The 23,965-nt window shown below is 37.1% G+C and overlaps 2 protein-coding genes across 6 annotated transcripts in view; one reads left to right on the top strand and one right to left on the bottom strand.

Moving 5' to 3' along the window:
• The window catches only part of ipo13a (importin 13a), a 26,601-nt gene extending 22,502 nt beyond the window's left edge, over window positions 1-4,099 (top strand). Inside the window, exons 19-20 of one of the 4 annotated variants that reach the window (XR_013816795.1) lie at window positions 3,204-3,385; window positions 3,473-3,805. Coding sequence is in view for 2 of the 4 variants with exons in the window: in XM_079820366.1 (XP_079676492.1) it covers window positions 3,204-3,385; window positions 3,473-3,569 (279 nt within the window). In the remaining 2 variants the exon portion in view is untranslated. Of the gene's footprint in view, window positions 1-3,203; window positions 3,386-3,472 lie in introns of those variants that run through there. The other 3 variants (XM_079820366.1, XM_079820367.1, XR_013816796.1) reach the window with 3 other exon arrangements.
• On the bottom strand, window positions 3,981-23,965 carry fzr1b (fizzy/cell division cycle 20 related 1b). 2 transcript variants are annotated; one of them, XM_079820368.1, is made up of 15 exons: window positions 23,706-23,965; window positions 22,837-22,989; window positions 16,855-16,956; window positions 16,672-16,735; window positions 16,222-16,349; window positions 15,973-16,049; window positions 11,404-11,509; window positions 9,431-9,508; window positions 9,270-9,335; window positions 9,077-9,179; window positions 8,385-8,566; window positions 6,696-6,929; window positions 6,506-6,610; window positions 5,130-5,222; window positions 4,378-5,044 (listed from the first exon to the last, which is right to left on the bottom strand). In XM_079820368.1, the coding sequence occupies exons 2-15, from the start codon at window positions 22,909-22,911 to the stop codon at window positions 5,003-5,005; spliced, it is 1,455 nt and encodes a 484-aa protein (XP_079676494.1). In that variant the 5' UTR covers window positions 22,912-22,989; window positions 23,706-23,965; the 3' UTR covers window positions 4,378-5,002. The 2 variants fall into 2 exon arrangements, with proteins under 2 accessions (XP_079676495.1, XP_079676494.1); XM_079820369.1 differs by lacking the exons at window positions 9,270-9,335; window positions 9,431-9,508 and having other exon boundaries at window positions 3,981-5,044.

Here is a 23,965-nt window from a genome sequence, read left to right as displayed (position 1 = left end):
TTTCAGACAAACTCTCTATTCATTAGTGGTTGGCATTTCTGTCACCCTTTCTGCAAGTTACATCATTACACTAGTAGTTGACAGATTCACTTTCCTTATGAGCGAGTCATTAAATCGTTCACTCAAGCAATTTGTTCAAGAACACTGATTCAATTCAAATGTACTTTTTGTGTTTACATACAATATTGCCAAAACATTACACAGAAAATAAGTAATGACAAGGGAAAAAAAACAATAACGATAAAAAATATTATAGGTGCAAAGTAGCTAATAAAAATATGACAAAGAATAATGGAAACACTTTACAATATGGTTTCATTTGTTAACATTATTTAATTACATTAGTAACATGAACTAACAATGAACAATACTTCATATCATATAAAACAATAAATAGATATGTATCAAGACATTATTAATAAAAGAAAAACTGTAATATATGTACAATGATGGTCTTTGATTATATTGATCAAGGCAGTAGTTGGTTTCTAAGGGTGTGCAACTGAAAAACAAATTGAATAATTTTTTTTATTAAGGACCAAATTAAGGGACTGTATTTATGAGTGAATCATAGAATCATTCACTCAACCGTTTCATAGAATCATTCACTCAACCGATTAATTTAGTATAAAAACAAGTCTACCCCTGCGTCCCAATGTCCATACTATCCATCCTAACTAGTATGTGAGATGAAAATACATAAGTGTTTCCCAAAGCATAGTATGTTAAAAAGAGTTTTTTCCCGGATGGTCTACTATTTTCAGTAGATTTTCGAAGTGTGGATCTGTGCACACTCTATTGGCTAATATTAGCCACAACCCATTGTGCTTTGCAGGAGGATTCGGTTCAGAACTACAAACACGAGTAAAAAGTGTTAAAGTTTTTTAAAGTTACAAAACATGGCGAATATGCGTGACCGACGGTGAGAGGTTTAGATAAAGGTTTGAGTGATAATCAAAGTATAACCTGATAAAAAATTATTTAAGTTATCCGTGTTTTATTTAATCTGCAATAACAAGGTGGACTTTTATAAAGATTCGTTTGGCCATTAACCTTCAAGTGCATTGTTATGCATTAAAATGAGGGGAGTTCTCTGCATGAAAGACCCACGACTGCAGATCAACGTGCTACTGCATTTCTCTCCGATACGGTAGGGAATTAAATCAAATGTGGAGGACTTAAACTGTGATTGACAGGCCAGTTTACAGTGACAGGATGCGTGTCAGGATGCGACAGAGAGCAACTGTAAAAGACGCAATTGTATGATGTGATAGTATTTCCAAAAGCCTGTCTACTCTTTTGCTACACACTCAAATGTACTTTTTCTTCACAAAATTAGTACACAGTAGTATAAGTCAGCGAATTGGGACCTAGCATGGATTTTTATGAGTGGGTCATTGAATCATTCACTCATTCAAGCAATTCGTCCAAAAGCACTGATTAATTCAGGAGCAAAAGAAGTGAATGTCTTTTCGAGTCATTGAATCATTAATTTAACCTATTTGTTCAATCACACTGATTCACTTAATATGGAAACAAGCGATTGTCTTTATGAGAGGGTCATTGAATCTTTCACTCAGCTGGTTCGTTCAAAAACACTGATTTATTCAGCAACAAAAAAAGTGGCGGGCTGCATCTAAAATCACATATTTCCCTAGTAGGCGATAAACAGTATGTGACAAAAGAAGTATGTCCGAATTCACAGTAGTCATAAAAGACTAAGCAATAAGTACCCGGATGCATACAATACACACAAGTATGCATACAATACACACTTTACTATCCCATGAAGCCAAGGGAGACGATTTGTGAATGGGATTGAAGCAACACAACTGACGCTGGTAGATCACATGGCAGTGACATGGCGAATGTAGTACGTCCAGAATACATTCACACTACACACAATCATACTATATAGAACATACGTTTTTAATATAATATCTTTTTTTGGATTGTCGCAAAAACAAGCTCTGTGACCAACAAAAGTTAATGATACTTGCATGTTTTGTCCATCAAGATAATTATCACAGATAAACACAACTTTTATGAGTTTTGAAGCCTAAATGCAGTCGCCAGAAGTAAAAAGCAAAGGCTATGAACGGACTACACCACAAAAAAAACCATAAATGTTGCCTCTTCCATCTCTGTTTGTCTGCCATCCCTGCAATTGCAGTTATTTGCGGAATTATCTTATTTATGTGGGTTGTGCATCATCACGGCTCCTCAGCGCGGATGAATCTAATGTTTTGAGTATGCGTAGCTGTCATTCATTCACCGCGGATACTGTGGATACTGTACTTCGGAATCACAGATTCTACGTCTTGGAAGTATGACCCAAAATAAGAATTTTCACCAGAAAATGTCATCTGAACAATTAAGTAACATGGCTGCCACTTTTGTTCTGACCAACTGAGAAAAAAAAAGCATTATAATAAATCGCGCTACCAACGATGATGAACGATCGCTTAGCTCACATCACGTCGAACCATGCAAATTATTATTATTGTTATACTTTGTTCTCAAATTGTTAATGTTAACAACATCAGCTTTGCGTGACTACATGTATTCAGTGTGTATTAGCGTTACCTGTAGATTTTAATTTCTGTACAGTCTAATCTTTTCCTTTTGACTACGGGTGATTCACCAATTGTCACAGATGATTGTCGTTTGGACCTTTCTGGATTACAATCCGCCATCAAAATGATAAGTTGAACTATTCCAGCTGCTGTGAGAAAAGGCTATAAATGATCCGCCACCTGGAGCATCCACACATGCGATAGCCTACTTGCCGTGACTCCTTCTTTATATATACAGACGTGAGGTAATGACGCAAAGACATGCTCGAATTTCCCGCGGAAAGCTACCAGTACCACTCAAATTATAACACATTATTACAAGCTTACCGTTGTGAATCGGGATAAGGTAGGGAGATCGTTTTGAACACTGGCTGGTTATGCACTTGCACAAAAATTGATTTTGGATCATTTTAAACCCCCAAAAAATGTACGGACTGCAGCTTTAATGATTCATTTAATAAATTATTCCAGTGTTAAGAAAGTGTTAACATTGAACCTTAAAAAACAGATAAAAGTGCTTTGGGACCAAGTAACTCATTATGGAAATGTTACATAGCAATATCTAGTCATAAAATACTGCATAAATTGTATAGAGCATGTAAGGGCCAATTTCATTGTCCAACACAGGCTATTGGGGGGCAGTGTCCAAGCAGTCTGGCTGAGCACTATGCGGAGGTCTTGTTCTCCGTGAGTCGTAACTGTCCCAGTGTTCTGTCTCTGTGGCTCAGAGAGGCTCTTCTTCCCCCGGGCTTCCCCAGCTCACATCTCACCGCTGAGAACAAAGAGCACTTCTGCCAGCAGATCCTCAGGTAGGGCCACCACATTAGCACCAGAACACCACACAGGCACTTTGTAAACATTTTATATTCATTTCTTCTGTTTAACTACTCGCACAGGGAACAAGTGAGCAAGCGACGGATGAAGGACATTGTGAAAGAGTTTGTTCTGTTGAGTCGGGGACAAGAAGGGACTGAGTACGCAGCAAACTACTAAACACACTCTCCATGCAAGAGCCAGAATGGATCTCGAGTCATCATTGCTTTAGTATTGTGAGGTCAAAAGATACAGTGCACTCTTGATTGAAAATGAATATGTGAATGATTTAGATAATTGGATTTGATTTGGTTTTTTTAATACTGTCATCACCAATATCATCTGTAAACATCAAAACAGCACTGGTTTCACTGCGCACATTTTTTTTTTCTATTAAAACGGTCAAAACATCCTTTAAACAAGATACATTTACTCACAACTTATTTTCAGAGAATATCTGTTGGAAATGTTTTAGGATAAACCTCACTAAATGTTGTGATTATGCAAGTATTATTATCTTAAACAATTTGCTTCATTTTAAGCATGTTCATATCATTTTAATGTTTTGAGGATTTGTTGATTTTTATTAATGATGATTGTTCCAGTTCTGCGGAAATCTGTGGAGCTTTGCAGGCTGTTTCTGTGTGAGCTTCATCAGTTTTCACTGAAACATTTTAAATCTTGAATAAATCGCTACATATTTACACTACAAAAGTTCAAAGGTTTGTCTCATGCTCACCAAGGCTACATTTCTTTGATCAAAACACAGTAAAAACATGACTGTTTTCTAATTGAATATTTTCAAATGTAATTTATTCCTGTGATTCAAATCTGTATTTTCAGCATCATTACTCCAGTCTTCAGTGTCATATGATCCTTCAGAAATCATTCTAATATGATGATTTGCTGCTCAAGAAACATTTATTATTATTATCAAAGTTGAAAACAGCTGCTTAATATTTCTGTTGAAACTGACACATTTTTTTCAGGATTCTTTAATGAATAGAAAGTTCAAAAGAACATAATTTATTAGAGAAAAAAAAAACTTTTGTAACATTATAAATGTCTTTACTGTCGCTTTTGATCAATTCAATGCATCCTTGACTTATTTCTTTAAACAAAAATCTTACTGACCCGACCCAAACTTTTGAACAGTAGTGACGTGTATATACAGTATTGCTAGACATACAGTAAATATATCCTGTTGTCTGTTTGTCATGAAAAGTGACAGGATTAGTGTCAAGTGTATTTATTTGACAGATTTCATGATCTGTTTTGATACACACATATAAAATATGTAAATTTTCATAAGCCATTTCTGTAAAACCTCATGACTGAAGTCATGATAATGACAATATAGGTCATATAGGTTCATTTCTCTATTAATACTTCTACTTTTACAAGCACATCTGTTTGGACATCCACAATGTACAATAATAAGAACTGACTGAAAACATAAACAACGAGCCCTCACTCATTTTTACAGGGTAAAACGGAAATCTGCTCAGTAAAAAAGTGAGAGTGGAGGAAGTGCTGGGTCTCTCTCTGTCGGAGGGTCTAGAGTTGATGCAAGGACACTCGTTCGTTCACGTGATTGGATGGACTTCAGTGAATTACCGTATCCTGGTGAACAGGTTCAACACTGATTTGGATTCCTGGAGAGAGAAGGAAAGAATGTGAAACGGGTAACAGTGAGGTGCAGGACGAGCTGCACATCCAAATGTAACACTCCAGCCTGACCTTGGTGCAGCGTGTTTTGCTGAAGACATTCCAGAACCTCAGTGTCTCGTCTCCTGCTCCTGTTACGATGGCCTCACCGTCCGGAGACACCGCCTGTACACAACCAGACACATAGGGCCCTATTTTAACGATCTGAGACGCATGGCGCAGGTGCACTTAGGCCGTGTCCGAATCCGCTTTTGCTTGTTTAACGACGGGGAAAAATGGTCGGCGCGCCCAGCGCATGGTCCAAAGGGATTGTACCTAGTCTCTTAATGAGTCATGGGTGTGTTTTGGCTGTAACGTGCAATAAACCAACCAGAGTATCATCTCCCATTCCCTTTAAAAGCCAGTTGTGCTTGCACCATGGCGGAATCACTATTTCCTAGTGGAATTTGCGAGCGGAACGACTGAACCCTTCTCCAGAGAGGAATCCTTTTATTTTTAATATTTAAAAATGTTTGTGTGCTGCTGCCCTGTGCCCTGTGTGTGTACTAAGCAGAGTGTATGTGTGCTGTTGCCTCAAAATATCAACGCGCCTGAACAAACCTCGTTTTCGGAGCACTACCATGGGCGAACAGATGGGCGGGAGTGCATTTGCCATTTAAACAACGTGGCACAGGATATGAAAATGATTACTGTGTCGGGCTGAAACTAGCAAAAAACACTTGTCGCGCCTGTCGTCGCATTGCGCCGGGTGTATGATAGGGCCCATACAGTCACTTCTGATGTGTGTCTGAATTAACACAGGATAACATTATTAAATTACAGATCTTAGATTTGATTACTCTTTGTCCTCGCCGGTCATTTGTACATAATTAAAAACTGGATCCAGAGACAACCATGCCATACACAGTGTCTCTCTGAACTAAAGCTATAAAGTGAGCTTTGCTGGTACACTTGGAAAATCTTCCCGATTAATAAGAAAAAACACAATAAGAAAAAAGGATGTACTCTTTGTATTCATGCTCATTTCATATGGATTTATATGTATTTTACTGACATAAAATACATATAAATATCAGTTGTCACTCTAGATCTTAGTAAGTAATGCTTATTTTTATGATCAAATCTCTATATATAGCATAGCCTTTTTATTCTAAAAGGCCTTTTATTTGCTGAAAATGTATAAACTATCAATCAAACGACAGAAGGTTATGTACAACAGTTTTTCTTTTAGCAAAGTTTTGATCATGTTGATAATTTAGAGGCCCTATACATTTTAGTATCAAATATGATGCACTAGACTTCATAGGGTTAATAAAGTTTTCTTTTTAAGAATTTTTTCAAGAAAGTCACCCTGAGGTTTTTGTTTGTATGTAAAGTCACTGTATGTCTGAATGAATTGCATTTCTACATAATTTCATATAAATTACTAGATCGGAAAAAACACTTACCAAGTAGAGCACTCGGTACGAATGTCCCGTTAGCTTGGCTACCTGGGTGAGTGATGGGTATTTCCACACCAGGATCTGGTTCTGGGAGTAGCCGTGTGTGCTGACCTAATGAAGATCAATGGTGAAAGCCAGGATGGAAATAAACCCTAAACATACATAACATGACTAAGATTGTAGTTGCTTTTCTTACCAGCTCGTTGGCGTGTTTGGACCAGGCCAGGTTGCAGACCTGTGAGCCAGTGTCAGTACTCTGTAATGCCTGTCCGGTCAGTGTGTTCCAGAAGCGAAGGCAGCGGTCAGCCGTTCCCCCTCCGGAGGCCAGCAGGCCGTGCTGGTGAGGAGACCAGGCGATGGCCTTCACAGCTGCCAGGTGATCGCTGTACTGCTGCACGGGGAGCAGGCTGGAGCTGTTCCACACCAGTAACTGAAGCAGTAGAAAAAAACACACAGGTTAGTTTTGTGTTATGCTATTTAGACCAAATTTTGTTAGTTCTTTTTCCATTTGTTTTGCAAAAAAATTGGTCTTAATTTTCCACACCATTTTCAAGAAGTTTAAGTTTTTTAAAAAAGTTTTTGTTATTGTTTTTTTTTTTTACAAATATCATAAATTACTAATTTATACAGTAAATATCCATTTTGAGAAGTTGCACCACATGACATTTTATAACCTGAACTAACCTTTCCTTGCCATAAAAAACTTATTTTCTGCATCTTGGTCACACCACATGATTTTGATTTGGTGAAGTTTTGACTTGAAATAACTTTTAACACTTTTGGATTACATTTTATTTTGAAGGTGTCATTGTTACAGTGTAATTATACATTTAACCCTAAAGCCATGTTCTGGACAAATGAGTTTGCCACCTGAACACACAAAAAAAATTGACTCGATTCTACAATGTTAAGTGCTTGAAAAAAAAAGTCCTTAATGGGCACCCATAGGAATGAATGGAAAAAAATGGCATATTTTTTTTATTTGTCCAATAAAAATCAATAAATCCAACACAATGCAGATCATACATACACACAAATGAAGAAGTGAGCCTATACAACATTCTCAATGTGGCAAACATTCACGCACACACACACACACACATCCACAAAAGCAATGCATTGAAAGCCATTGAATGAGCATATAACAGTGAGTTTTAATTTTTATTTTTGTCAAATAAAAAACAGTCACTCGCACACACACAAACAAAGGAATTAAATGAGCCCATATGCAGCCATTGAGTTCTATTGCCATCTAGTGGCTATTGATATTTTAGCTTTAAAAATAAATTAATACCATCATAGGTCCCCAGATGTCACCAAAGTCACCACATTTTTAGGTTTTGGCTCTCTGGACTTGCTGATATGTTTTTACTGAAGTTAAAGAAATATTATATATAAAATAAAAATGTGCATATTTTACATAAAAAATATGGTACTTTTAGATGTAAATATATTAATTAATACCCCAAAAATCATAAATTGATAGAATTAATTTTTATCAAAGATTGTGATATAACATTTATATTAAAAAAAGTTGGGAATTGGGCCCAAATGTGTCCACGAGGGCGGGATTAAGGGCTGTTATGCGAGGGTGGCTTGAGGGTTAAGTACTGATTAATAATAATGAACTACACGTACTTGCTATAGGATTAGGATTCAGGTTTGGTCTAGTGTTAGTTGCTTGTAATAGTTATTAGTACATAGTTATTACTGTAAAATAAATTGCTACCCACTTTTGTAAAAAAATAAATAATAATAATTATGTGAAAATTGGTGTGAATGCAACAAGCACAAACCTAAAATCTTTGCACTTCCCAGCCAACTTAGTCAAGTATTGCACGTTCATTTATGTCTGCTAATCAAATGATTTAATTGACACTCTAACCTTGTTATCGTTCCCTCCAGACGCGAGGTGCTGGTGGTCAGGTGACCACTTGAGGCCACACACTTCCTGCCTGTGGCCCTGGAGGCGTCTCTCCACAGGAGGAGGTGTCCTCACGTCCCTTTGTAGAATCACTCTGTCCCGGCTACCTGACGACAGCTGCTCTCCATTCCATGCAAGCGCTCCTGAGAGACACGAGAGGAGGTGAGACTGGAACTGTTATAATATGGAGATCATTTGTTCTTTATGAAGAGCTTAGCTCTCTTAGTAAAGAATGAGAATCATTTCAAGTTCATAAGACTTTCTTTCATCTTCGGAACACAAATGAAGACATTCATAATGAAATCTGAGAAATTTCTGTCCCTCCATTGAATGTCTATTCACCCAAAACTCTGATGCTTCAAAACATTTATAAAGAGATTAATTCATATGAGTCGAGTGGTTTAGTCAAAGTCTTCTGAAGAGACACGGTCGCTTTATATGATGAACAGATTTAATTTAGGCTTTCATTTTTATATAAACATTGATCAGCGAACATACATAGAGCACATTAAATAGGCTATGGTAAATGTTCCGAAGATGAACGGACGTTTATTGGGTTTGTAACTGATGATAGAATTAAAAAATGTTGGTGAACCGACCCTTTAAACCAGTAAAAGTTTTAAATAAGTGAGTGATTTTCACATGACACAAACCTACGCGTGCTGAATGTCCCTCCAGACTGGTCAGCTTCCTCCCTCCAGCTGCATCCCAAATCTGAACAAATCCCTTATGGGTCCCTACAGCCACCAGACTTCCCTGAGAGAACGACAAAGAAGTAAATATTAATCCTGAATAAATAAAAAGGCACACAAGTTTTTATATAACATATAAGAGGTTAGTGCTGACCCTCTCATTCCAGCACACTGATGTCACAGAGTCGCCATCCACCGATAAGTCACACAACCGCGTCACCTGTGTGAGTTTGGAAGTGTAAAATGAAATGCTCATTACTGACAGTCACACCAGATCACGTCTGTAACTGTTTGTCCTTAAAGTCCGTCTCATACCTGGCTGGTACAGGCACTCCACAGGTAAACACAAGCCCCCAAACCAACACTCAAGAGATTTCCAGCTGACCAGTCCACCTGTTCATAAATGTTTTCAAATTACTACACCGCAAATGTTAACATGCATATTATGGAGACTATATAGCACAATTACACCATGTCCTAACCAGACGGGGTGTGATAAGATTCCAGCGACAAGCAATTAAGTCTGTCCACACCAGACGCAACGTGACAAAATCAATCAAAAATCACAGCCAATCTGAAAATTTAATTCATCAGAATGGGATGAAACTTGGTGAACACACACAAAAAAATCATGGACATGATTCAAAAAGGTTGAATGGTCCTGAAAAAAATTGTCACACTTGTAACTGTTGGCGGTCAAAAATTACAGCATTGGAAACGAATGGGAAGCGAATTTCATCTAGTGGGAACGTTTGGTACTGCGCCAAAACAAAATCTTACTGAAAGCACATTTTTTGAGTCAACCTAAAATACTGAACACAACTTTTTATCTATTTTCATGCAGTTTTGGCGTAAAACATGTTTTGCAAAATATATATTTCATATAATATTTAAAAATAGTATTTTTATGCATTTTTCAAAATAATAAACTTAAACTTCCATAACTTTATTTTAGTTTAACTTTTTTTCACTTTAGCAATAAACTGCCAAGTGTCTTCTTTAACTTCCCCCTTCCATCGGGTCATTTTGACCTGACACTTTTTAAAGAAATGGAAAAATTGAGTGGTCCAAGACCTTGGGACCTTTTGTCATACTTGAGCCACGAATACACAAAAAAAATGACTGGATTCGAGAAGTTTACATGGTTGTGATAAAAAAGTAACAATTCCTTCCCTCACGGGTCAATTTGACCCCGTTAGGAATAAATGGAATGCTAGGAAATATGAATGCTTCAGTATACATAGAAAAACCTAAAAAATGCTCAGATTTAAAACTAAAAATGCTAAAACTTTACCAAAATACATGTGTATCTGAATGCTTACTGAAAAGATAAACTTAAGGCCTGACTTTAGGCCCTCAGCTCATTTGCTCCATATACAGCTATAAGGCCACCTAGTTTCAAGAGTCATGAAAAATCATGTTATATTATTTTTTTTCCACAAGAGGACACCAGAGACACCCAAATTGACCCAATGTGAGATATTTTGAGCTGACTTTTTGAGCTGGTTATTGCATGTATTGGCGAGTTATTTTTTATTTAAGTTGAAAGAATGTGCTTAAATTATATTATTTATTGATAAAATCTAGTAATTTAAAGGTAAATAATAAAAAAAAATCTCCCCAAAAATCATTACAAATAGAAAATATAAAAATTAATTGATATAATTTTTTAAAAAAAAGTATAATTTTAGGGCTTTGGGTTATTTTGACTCGCGAGGGAAGGATTTGTTACAGGAAGCGAGGGAAGGATGAAGTTTAAACAGATACTGAACTTCAGTCTTTATTTTAAATAAAGAACATTGAACTAAAATATAGTACATTTATTTTATTGAAAAAAAAAAAAAAAAATTTGGCATTTTTTGTTATCATTGTCATACTTTGTATGTTGTTGTCCCAGCCACAACGTTGCAGAAACAGAAAACGTTTCTAAAATAGAATTGTCGCGTATGGCTGGTTAGGACAAAAACTGAAAAAGATGCCTTTAATCGCATGACGCTGTGTCACCACGTCATGTCTGGATAGTGCTAAAAGAGTATTTTAAAGAGTTCTCTGAAATACTTCTGACTTCAGATTGGTCAATGAACATATTCTCCAGTTATCCTCCAAATATTTTTGTATAATGATAGGCTAGACTATATAACTGTCAGTTGTCCCAGGCAAACAATTTCTTACAGTCAGCTGCTCATTATTGCAAAATTAAAGTAAAAACAATGTACCTTCACAGTGACACTTTCAGCCCCTATTCCTTAATATCAGTAAAACATATGGAACTTTGTAAAGAAGTGTACCAGGTTGAGGTAGAAGTCATCCTGTAACTCTGGGGCATCAAGAACCTTGAACGGGATCTTGGAAATCTTGCGTGCTGGCTTTCGGGGTGAACGCAATAGTTTGTGACTGCAAACAAAAATAAATAAATAATTATTCTTTAAAAAAAAAATTAAATCACACATTTAGTTTAAGTTTAATCCCAGTTCAATTTTCTAGAAATGCAAAGGCATGTCTAACATGAGGATAAAATGAATAATGTACAAAAAAGTCACATTGTTTTTCTGTGTTATAAACATAGAAAAACAGCTAAAAATAAATTTGTATGGAGTATTTATGTTTTACTAATTTATTCCCTCATTTTAGCTCAATTGTGGCCATGTTGTACTAATTTGTTCCCTTTTTTTAATTTAGTTAAATCGTGCATACAATTTACCTAAGTCTTAGGAAGGAATTCTTAATTTGTGGCCGCTATAGACGTCCCCCAACCCCGCATCATCATGTGCTCTGCATTTTTGACTTTTTTAATGATAGACATTAGCCTGACGTCGTCATACTCAGATTATAGTCAGAATATGAGTCCATTGGGCTGTGATTATAGGGCGTGTTTCAACCGAACCAGGAAAGAAAATGCCTCTGCACTCAATTGGATAGACCTACAACCCAGGCATGGCGCCAGGATTCCAGTTTTGGATCCAGTTCCAATTGTGGGTGGGCCTTAAATTAAAAATGTTATCAAATCACTGTTTAACCTATTCAAATGACTGACTAATTTACTGTTATATTGTCTGTGTTTACACAATAGAGAAATTAATACATTGATGCTGTTTAAATATTTAGTTGCATTGTAAAAAGTTTCGGTGCATAGGACGGACCTGTCCACGATCGCTCTCCGTGGTTCTGACCAAAGAAGAGCTTTGGAAATCTCCATGACTCATCAGTGCTCTATTATATAACATGAGCCAGAATATTTGACAAACCTGTTTAATTGTTTTAAGGAAACAGGAAAACGTTATGCACGTCAATCCATTCCCAACGAACTTGCTTCTTATTTATTCAATATCCAGACAAATGATTGAATAAAAAAATAATGTTATAGGCTAATATTTAAACATAGCCTAACTATGAAACAAAATAGGTCTTTTTTTATTAACCCTCTGTCCGACGAAAGCGGCGGCGCATTTTTTCCTTGATGACAGCGGACACAACTCACAATACTCCGTAATTTTTAGCCATACAGATAATATCAAGACATGATTATAAACTATAAACTGTCTACTTTTATTTGCGTACACTCACACATGGGCGTCAGTTTGGTTTGAAATGTGCTGGGGACAGAGACGCATTCAGAAGTGCATTTTCAGAAGTGCAGGGTACATTTTTTTTTCTCTTTCGCGCAGGTCAGTTTTTGAAAGACTGTCCTGCAGCTTACTAATGTAAATAAATAAAAATGTCAGATGAGAGACATATTGCGGGTCTTATAGCCTATCTTACTCATGCCGACGAAAGCGCCCCGCGAATTCTTTAATATTTTTCATTTTTGCAATTTTTTTTACCACTTCATTATCAGAGTCCCGCTGGAGCCCGTGTTTTTTTTATCTTCCCTATTAGGCTACACATTAGTTACAGCCATTAAAATAGTTCAGTTTTGTTTTTAAAGTCAAAGTAGATATATTTCGTTTTGTTTCTTTATTAAGTTAATTTAGAAAAATGTTTAAAGCATTTAATGTTTGTTAAACTAAAGTTTTTGCTTTTTAAAGTGACGACCAAGCGGCCAGCGGCCGACAGTGAGTTAACCCAACACTTTAGCCTCTGAAATCAACACTTGACTTGTCTTGCTTATTAAATCCATAAAAAACACTTAAAGCATCGTTTAAACGTTTAGCCTATTATCACCACCATCACAGTAAAAGGCATTTTTGACAAGATGAGGCAGGCAGATCGCAACGCGCGCAAACAAAACGGGCTACACAATCTAAACAAATAATTAAACTTGATGGTTGTCTTACCTTAGGCTACACCTCTCCGCGAAATGAATATATATCCGATCTTCAATTCCCGTGCTATATGCACATTTAACGGAGTTCATGTCAACGAAATCAACCGATATGAGTATTTTATTCATCAGCTCTTTTCAACATCAAAGACCGCATTATGAGAACGAGCGACCTAAACACTGGTAAGAGCATTTAGTCTCATTAATTTTAATGAAGATGATTGTGCTTTTGAGCATCTAAAACTTAGCTTATTTTCAGTTTCACTTGTGGCAGTTTGCGTGTTGGCTTGCTTTACTCATTTGCGGCGATGCGTGTTGCATAGCGCCGTCCTATAGCCTAAAAAAGCCCGAAGCCCGGCCCGCGTCTGAGGTAGGCTATGACTGGAAAATTGGCCCGAAGCCCGGACCTAGGGCGTAAAAAAGTCGGGGCCCGTCGGGCTCGGGCAGAAATGTAGGGCTCTACTTTAAGTAAGGCTGAAAGCGTCTTTCTTTTTAATACATTTCTTGAATGTCTCAATTACAGTAGGCCTAGCCTATAGATAATTATGATATTTGTGGCTGCACCGGGTCCGTCATTACGCTAAATCATGAGCGGTCCATGGCACCTGCTACCCATGGCTGTTAAGAACTGTATAGGCTACATCAATCCATTACAACAATTTCGTGTCATGGGCACTGCCACTGATACAGGCAGCGGAAGAGCCTATTTTACGGAGCTTGCTTCTGCTTTTCAAACGTTTTTACAACAAAAGATGTCGTTAAAACGACATAAGATCTCGTTATTATGAGAAAAGATGTAGTTAAAACGACTTAAGATATCGTTATTACGACACAATTGAGTGGAAAAAATAATATGTGTGTGTCAGCAATGCTTCACCGCAAAATTGAACTCGAGGTTAAAAAAAGAAAGAAAAAAAAGTGGTGGGTACAAAAGGACTCATGACGAAATCTGGTGGGTACGCGTCCCCCCCGTCCCCCCCGAAATCGACGCCTATGCACTCACAATAACAAAGGCCATGGACTCAGGGAACAGATTGTTTTGCACTCCACTCCAAACGCTGTCTTCATTTAAAAAAAATTGTATTTTGTTTATTAAACGCAAAGTTTTAATTTCAAAAGCATTTCTAAATTCAGTTCATATTTCCAACAAACGAAATTCCAAGCCAAAATAACGAAGTGGTTATTTTACACAACTCATAATAAATAAACTTAAATATTCTACAACACGTTGCACATAGACAAGCTATAATACCATAAATGACCAAGTAGGCTATTTTAAGTAGTTACACTATAGGCCTAATTAAGGGAAAAATCCAAACTTCACTGTCTATTTTAATGACATAACATCTCGTTATTACGACAAAATTAAGTGTAAAAAAATAACAGATATGCGTCACCGTAGCATCGATCTGACGTGGACAGAAGACGACGAGTTCTTTATTAAACTCATAAAAGACAACAGAATTACAGGAATACTGGATTCTAAACAAAGACATACCACAATTTATCAAGACCTTGAAGCAGATCTGAGGGAGAAACACCCACAAACACCTCATACGGCACAAACACTCAAGTAGGATAAGACGCTTTCCTTGCCATTAATGTTTCATTGGATAATAATAATTATGTATTATGGATATACATAAACCTACCAACATCCGTGGCATAATTTTTGGAATGACTTATTGCGAGAGGAAAAATATAAGTTTTAGTCGCATGGAAACTCCGTCATTTCACAAGGTTTTTTTTTTTATCGACATTTAGAAAATATCGCAAAGGTTTTGTGAAAATCTGTAATGGAAACGCGGCTACTGTTCGCAGAAACATCAAAATAGACATACTTTTAAAAATTGTTTTGCCACAAATTATGAGCTTATTTGCTGATTTTTTATTATTCTTGACAAAATTATAATAGGCCTATATTAAAAGTTTTTTTTTATTTTTTTTTAAGAAAAGTTTTGGGTGGGCCTGTTGAAAAGCGGCATAACACCGGGCCTGCTGCAACCAATCAGAGCAACAGAGTAAGCGACGTATAGTTGTCAACCGAACTCAATTGCACGCACACTGGAAGAAGTAGAGGAAGAAGATGAGTGTAAACAATCTTTGCCGGTGATGTAAAAAAGATTTTAAGGATACACAGAGTACTTACCAACATGATCATCATTTTTGAGAGAAACAGTAAGGTGAATGCATATACGAACAAGTTCTCCGTTTAGGATTAGAACAAATTCAACCCAAGCGCTCTTTGGGGACGTGGATTACGTTTCTATTTATCATCTGTCCATCATCATATAAAGCCCGCCCTGACAATTTGATTGGTCCGAACAGCTCTGGTTCGAGCATAGTTGCTCCACAACGTATCAAGTCCAGACCTCAAATGTTGTGGGCGGGGCTAAGTACGGCTGGCATCTGGCTAGATAGACATATTTAAACTTACTAAAAACAATTTGGCAAAATGGTAAGAAAATAAACGTAATTAATTAGATACATTTCTAAACATTTATGTGTTCTTTTCAAGTAAATGAGTCGAACGTAATAAATTATCATGGCCTCAATTATATTTTGAATTAATGCAGCGGTTAGAGAGGAATGATACCTTTTGTTACTGAGAGGAGAGAGGGAATAGGGGGAGATTTCATTGTCAAAAGGCACTCTCTTTGTGTGGATGGTGTACTGAGAGACACAAGAAAAACAGGAGTTATACAACAAGAGTCAAGTTCTAAATGTGAGAACAAGCAGAAAACATGTAGAAAACAAGCATGTTTCTCCAGTAAGCTTTTTACATGGCAACGAATCTCACATGGATCTGTCATGTAAACTTGTACAGTGTGTTGAGCGGGCTCACCCTGAAGAGGCTGTGTGTGTTCTGTGTGAGGATGGTGTGTCGACGGTCATCTGTGTGAGGATCAGGCACGGTTTCGATTCCTGCTCCCAACAGCTCATTCCTTAGCAGCGCTGCATACGCCACAGCATCTGTAAAACATAGTACTTTTTTGTTTTACAAATTTTACATTGTAAAAATACATACATATCAAATAAACACTGTTCTTTTAAACTTTCAAAATGTCCTGAAAAGATTAACCAGACTATTTAAATGTTGAGCAAGCAATCTCATTGGCTGCAGGATCATCAGAAGCCAATCAGCATGTGCCCTACGGTAATGATGTGATTGCTTGCAGACTGCATGAAAGGCCCTATCAGCCTGCACCCTCTACAGTTTCATGACTGAACTATATATATATAGTTTCACTGTGAAAATCGGGGGCATGTACAAGAAGATGCAGAATAACTTCACCTTTCCCTGTGTCTGTACTAGCATCCTTCGCCCGCTGATTCTGATTGGGTGACCAACAGTTCTCCTACAAACAAACAAGGAAAAATGAATGCGAGTTTATAGCGGTGACAATAATACATTGGCTATTATTATTTTTTTAGTGTGGATGAGTGTAAACCGTTCAGATGATGTTCAGTAACTTACATTGGCATAGTGGAAGTTTATGCTCCAGTTGCTCCCGGCACGTGTGGGTATAAACCTGTCTCCTGATTTCACCATACCCGGACTGCATGCTGCATACCCCGACTGCACAAACAGTAATACATAACTGGAACTGACTGGAATGTGTAACATATACATGTTTTGCTATACACCATTTCTGCCTCTTTAATGCATACATTTAATACAAAGCAAAAGTGGAATAAAAAAAGTCTGAAATTCAAAATTCTGGTGCAAAAATGCAATGTAATTACATTTTTGAAAGTAATTTTTTTTTTAAACAAAATATATTTCTTAATATTCTAGATCTAAATCGTATTATCACATACCAAACTGGGGTTTAAAAGACAATTCACATTCATTAATTAATTTCTGCTGCTGTTAATAGTTGCACAGACATGATTTTGTGAGCATGTAAGATGTGCTGCAGTGCACCTGCATAAATATAAATAAATATAAATCCCATAGAGACAGAGCGACACGCGTCATAATCTGAAGTCCACGCCCACCGGGGGGGAAAACAATCGAACGCTCTCCATTGACTTTGCATTGCGTGAGGCTGCCTCCTTGTCATTTCGACTTATAACAAAAAACAGAACAATGTCTAAAAGCGGATATGTGACAAAGTGTACAGCAAACAAGCTAAACAAAACCCAGAACCAAAAACCCAGAAATTTTTATAAGCTGTTGACCCAAAATCGAGCTTATAAGGACACAAAAGTGGATACAGGCCATTGAGACAGAGTGTGACACGTTATATTACACTGAGAACTACACACACTGGAGGGGAACGTAATCAGCGACAGGAAATAATATATAAAATTGACATTTGGATATTTGACTTAACAGGGACAAAATGTTTACTGCACACATAGGCATACTGAGTGTCAGGATACCAAAATTGACCCATTCTTCCTGCTGAAGCGTCACGTTTTACTGCCTATATCCACTTTGTTCTCCTTAAACGCTCGTTTTTTTAGGTTGACAGCTTATAAAAACGTATTTCTGTGTTTTCTAGCTTGTTTGCTGTACACTTTGTCACATATCAGCTTTTAGACATTGTTCTGTTTTTTGTTATCAGTCCGAAATGACAAGGAGGAAGCCTCACGCAATACAAAGTCAATGAAGAGCGTTGGATTGTTTTCTCCCCCGGTGTGGGCGTGGCCTAAATACGCTCTGTCTCTATAGCAGATCTAGGCAGGTGGAGCTGGGGGAGGTGGAGGGTTTCAGAGGAACTCTGATAGTGCTCTGTAGGACTAGCCTATAGCAAACACTTAACCAGACTATTTAAAGGGATAGTTCACCCAAAAATGAAAGTTTTGACATAATTTACTCACCCTCAAGTTGTTCCAAACCTGTAGTTTCTATAAGATATTTTAAAGAATGTTGGTAACCAGACAGTTGATGACACCTATTTACGGAGCCCCTAAAGGGACGTGGTGGTGGAAAAAAATTAGGATGGGAGGATATTTTTTTTCCAAATCGTTTGCGTTCCCTCGCAAAACTTTTGCGTTCCCCCGAGAAACTTTGCGTTCCCTCGCAAAGATATTTGCGTTCCCCCGAGAAACTTTGCGTTCCCACGCAAAAGTTTTGCGTTCCCTCGCAAAGATATTTGCGTTCCCTCGCAAAAGTTTTGCGTTCCCTCGCAAAGATATTTGCGTTCCCACGCAAAACTTTGCGTTCCCTCGCAAAGATATTTGCGTTCCCTCGCAAAGATAGATGTCCCACGGGCCGTTTCAAACAGCTCAGTAGGCTACGTTAACAATATTGTATCCATTAATGGAGCGGTTAGAGTTATTTTGAACTTGGGCTTAAGTATAAATAATACAGTCAGTGCTTCGGAGTTCAGTAGTTGGCAATGTATACACAGATTTTAACTTCCCGGATCAATAACTCGTGAGCTAAAAACGTTCAAAACACAAATGACAACTTTAACGTAGACCACGAGCTGCAACATAATTTTCCTCAAAACGAGCCTTAATATATGAGAGACAAGTAAAAAGGGACCGTCTGCAAATTGCAAAACCCCAAAGGCGTTACTAAAAAATAGGCAATAACAATCAATGCTCTCCTACTACAATATACTAATACAGTAGGCTATACAGTGTAATGCCATCAAAATTAGTAAGCAATTATCATACAAAAGCTATGGAACTTGCAACTACTGTATTTTAGCTGGGTACCAACATCATTTGTGTAAAGAATAGGCCTATGGCTATGTGCTATTACTTTTATTATTTTTATGTGCTATTGCCAAACTAAGCGTTGTATAACCAGCAGGAGAGCGTGATGTGTGAACTGAATTTGGTGACAGTAGGCTACAGTACAGTGCATTTCAGTGAAGTTTGCTGAACATTTTTCCTAATAAAATAATCCTAACAATTATGCAAAAGCAAATTGTATCAAACTAAGTGTTTTTATCAAACTAAGTGACCATTGATGTGTAAACTGAATTTGGAGACACAGTGTGTAACATTGAAGTTATGACTTGTAGTAGGCTATACGCTTTTCGGGTTTTGCACTTTGCAGACAGTCCCTTCGGACTTGTCTCTCAGCCGCCTGCTCATATAGACCCAATTAATTTATATTATAAGGCTCGTTTTGAGGAAAAATAGGTTGCAGCTTGTTGTCTACGTTAAAGAGACATTGTGTTTTAACAACGTTTAGCTCACAGAACTCATTGAGCACTCGCCTAGGCTATAGCCTAAGTCCAAGTTCAAAATAACTCTAACCGCTCATTTAATGGATACAATATTGTTAACGTAGCCTACTGAGCTGTTTGAAACGGCCTGTGGGACATCTATCTTTGCGAGGGAACGCAAATATCTTTGCGAGGGAACGCAAAGTTTTGCGTGGGAACGCAAATATCTTTGCGAGGGAACGCAAAACTTTTGCGAGGGAACGCAAATATCTTTGCGAGGGAACGCAAAACTTTTGCGTGGGAACGCAAAGTTTCTCGGGGGAACGCAAATATCTTTGCGAGGGAACGAAAAGTTTCTCGGGGGAACGCAAAAGTTTTGCGAGGGAACGCAAACGATTTGGAAAAAAAATATCCTCCCATCCTAATTTTTTTCCACCACCACGTCCCTTTAGGGGCTCCGTACCTATTGACTTCTATAGTAGGAAAAAAATTAAGTCAATGGCTGTTTGGTAACTGTTCGGTTACCAACATTTTTTTAAATTTCATATTTTGTGTCCAACAGAAGAAAGAAACTCATACAGGTTTGGAACAACTTGAGGGTGAGTAAGTGATGACAAGATTTTCATTTTTGGGTGAACGATCCCTTTAAATGTTGAGGATCAGCAGAGGCCAATCATCTTGTACCATGTGGTAATTTTATTTTTTAAATTATTTAATGCCATCGCGCCTCTATTTCCTGCTCTCTACTGCGCAGACTCCAGTCTCGAGATCACTACTGCGCAGACTCTGTCCCAAATCGGAGGCTTCAGTTACTTCAGTGGAAGCCAATGAAGTTGCGTTGTCCGTATTTTTTTACAGTCTATGATCTTGACATTGTCATCTTGAAACATGGCCATGATGTGTCTTCCTACACTTCCTACATGCAGTGTAATATAGAATCTTTCAATTTAATGTATGACAAAAATTATACCAGGAGAAACCTTTTTTTAAATTTCCATATATATATATATATATATATATATATATATATATATATATATATATATATATATATATATATATATATATATACAGTGAGGAAAATAAGTATTTGAACACCCTGCTATTTTGCAAGTTCTCCCACTTAGAAATCATGGAGGGGTCTGAAATTGTCATCGTATGTGCATGTCCACTGTGAGAGACATAATCTAAAAAAAAAATCCAGAAATCACAATTATTGTTTTTTTAACTATTTATTTGTACGATACAGCTGCAAATAAGTATTTGAACACCTGAGAAAATCAATGTTAATATTTGGTACGGTAGCCTTTGTTTGCAATTACAGAGGTCAAACGTTTCCTGTAGTTTTTCACCAGGTTTGCACACACTGTAGGAGGGATTTTGGCCCACTCCTCCACACAGATCTTCTCTAGATCAGTCAGGTTTCTGGCCTGCCGCTGAGAAACACGGAGTTTGAGCTCCCTCCAAAGATTCTCTATTGGGTTTAGGTCTGGAGACTGGCTAGGCCACGCCAGAACCTTGATATGCTTCTTACAGAGCCACTCCTTGGTTATCCTGGCTGTGTGCTTCGGGTCATTACTACATTGTGATTTCTGGAATTTTTTTTTTAGATTATGTCTCTCACAGTGGACATGCACCTACGATGACAATTTCAGACCCCTCCATGATTTCTCAGTGGGAGAACTTGCAAAATAGCAGGGTGTTCAAATACTTATTTTCCTCACTGTATATATTTATATATATATTAGGGCTGCACAATATATCGAAATTATCAAAATATCTCAAATGTACATATCGCAATATGCATATCGCAACGGCACGCAATATCTGAATGATTTTAATAGGCTACTTCAACATTGTGAAAATCATACGTTTTAGGTTGATGCATATAGCAGAGAATAGACTGGGCACACAACTGTTACTTATGTGACTTGCTTGACGTTAAAAAGAGTTATTAAACACAATAACTTGCGGAAAAACAACTCTTTGCAGTCTCGCCCTGTCTGACACAAACCCCGAAAACGTGCGCACAAGCCATTCTTTTTATCGTGTCTTGTTACACACTCAAACTGTCAAATTCACACACACACAGTTATGTCAAAATGGCTGTCTTGATGAGTATTCATGTAAACACAGTCGGTTATGCTTTAAGTGAAACCAAATGCGTGTCAATAGGATCCGTGCATTAGGTCTCAGCCTAATACAGTAAACCTGCCGCTGTCTGTCAAACAACAAAAGAAAAAGAGAAAATCACTCCGTGCTCTTGGCTGAATAACATTTGTAGCTTTATTTGTTATGTATCAGTATATATTTAATTAATGTGAAGACTACTGTTTTTAGTTGTAATTTTTAATAACAAAAATAATCGTCCACCCCTAGTTCAGGTGTCTTTGTTTACCTGGATGTTCTTGATGTGAAGTTTTAGGTTGATACAACTATATATTACCAAGTTGTGGGATTACAAATTTAAGAAAGTACATTGCATTTAGCATTTAAGGTAAAAATGATGACATCAGATGAATTAGTCTGCTATGCAAATCTTCCAGGCCAGTTCCTGTTCTCTTCATTGTAAGTAAAATGAGCACCATTTGTCTTTTATGGCTCTTGGAGCCCTTGAGTGATTGGATTAGCATCTATGCATTTGAATGACACTGTTATGCTGATTGAATCTGGACGAGTGACACAGTTATTTAGGGTGTCCTTTTACCTATACAACATTTGCATTGTATTGTTCAGAGTGTCTCCTCCCCTGCTGTATAATCCCTCCCCCTGAAATATAGATAAATTACAAGGTACAACTCCTTTAGTGAGACTTGGAACCTCAGCCGAAGAACAGCACGATTCTCAATAATTGAGTAATGTCTGCTTTAAAGATATCCCAACGTCTCCTGGTCTCTTCTTCAAATGAGGAAAAGGAAATTCACAACAAAGTCAAGCAAAGAGTTTTTGGTTTTTAAATATTGGCATTACATTTTTTGTCTGTTTACATTGATTTTAAAATTATATTGTCAGATTTGTGGCATTATTGTTTGCTAAAACAGAAGTGAACTTCTGTCACTTTCAGAAGTTGTAGCGATGCTTTCTTTTCCTAGAAAGAATGTGAAACACATAAATGGTATCATTCTCATTTCTTAAATAATTTTTTCATCGCATTATTATTATTTAACAAGGATATCGCATATCGCATTTTTCTTTAATATCGCACAGCCCTAATATAGATATATGGCTATATTTTTCCTGCTCACAAAGCTAAAAAAAAGTTAACAAAAAAAAGTCATTATCAAGTTACAAGATAAACATATGTCTAAGGATCTTTTCATGCTTACCTTGGACGGGTGGCCCTCTGGGACATTCTGGTGGTTGATTTGCCTTAACAGGCGTCTTTCATAGTCCTGGTCCATTTCTACTGTAAACTAACAGTTACAGTTCGACTCTCTCCGTCAGTCTGCAGATGGGGGTCCTTCCAAGGTCTCCCATCCCTACAGAAAAATGATGAATGCATGAGTGATAATATATTCATATATATATATATATATATATATATATATATATATATATATATATATATATATATATATATATATATTTATATATATATATATATATATATATATATATATATATATATATATATATATATATATATATATATAATGTAGCAATATATTCATAATGCTTTACTTATTTTCTAATCATATGCATTCTGCTCCAATGACAACTGTCAGTTAGTGTCAACCTCTCATCAATCAGTAGGACACTTAATATTGTCATTTAGTTTAGTCCCTCCACTAAAGCGTCTTTCTATTAATTCATCACCTTTTCATTGTCACCTGAACTGTTTTCTGACCTGGTGTATTAATACAATTCTAATTTAAGTCATTACAGTATCTGCCAGATAACAAGCATAACACCACCTTAATCATATTAGCAATCTAAAAATCACACGTTTTTAAGTAATTCGTGATTATTTTATTAAAAAACCCGAGTGTTAATAGAGGAAAGAGCGCATTTATGCCAGCAGGAGGGTTGTAAACACGCGTATGTAATCAGTTGCCATGGTAGCTCGCTAACAGCGCTGAGCTAGAGGAAGCTTTAACGTTACATCTTACATTATGACACGACAACAACGTTTTTTCTGAGTGTAATAGACATAGAAGACCTTTAAACCTCGTGTTATAAAAGAAAACCATCTTACCTTAACCAAGTGCTCAGGAAACCCACATTATACTGGCATGTATGTTCGGCTACGTGCGCAATGATTTCCTAAACATCTAATTCGCGTTTTCCCGATACTGCAGCAAAGGATTAAGGCTGTTTTGGTAATGTGCTGTCAATTTTTCGGTCTTCGGAGATAATAGTACGATCATTGAGCAGAGGGCATCAATGTTTATGTTCATGTCAAGATGGCGAGCAAATCAGCTGTGATGTGAAAGAGTGTAATTCCGAGCGCTGCCA

Source organism: Gobio gobio, assembly GCF_949357685.1.
Source record: "Gobio gobio genome assembly, chromosome: 6".
In the NCBI taxonomy this organism is placed as follows: domain Eukaryota; kingdom Metazoa; phylum Chordata; class Actinopteri; order Cypriniformes; family Gobionidae; genus Gobio; species Gobio gobio.
This window is presented reverse-complemented; position numbering and strand designations above follow the sequence as displayed.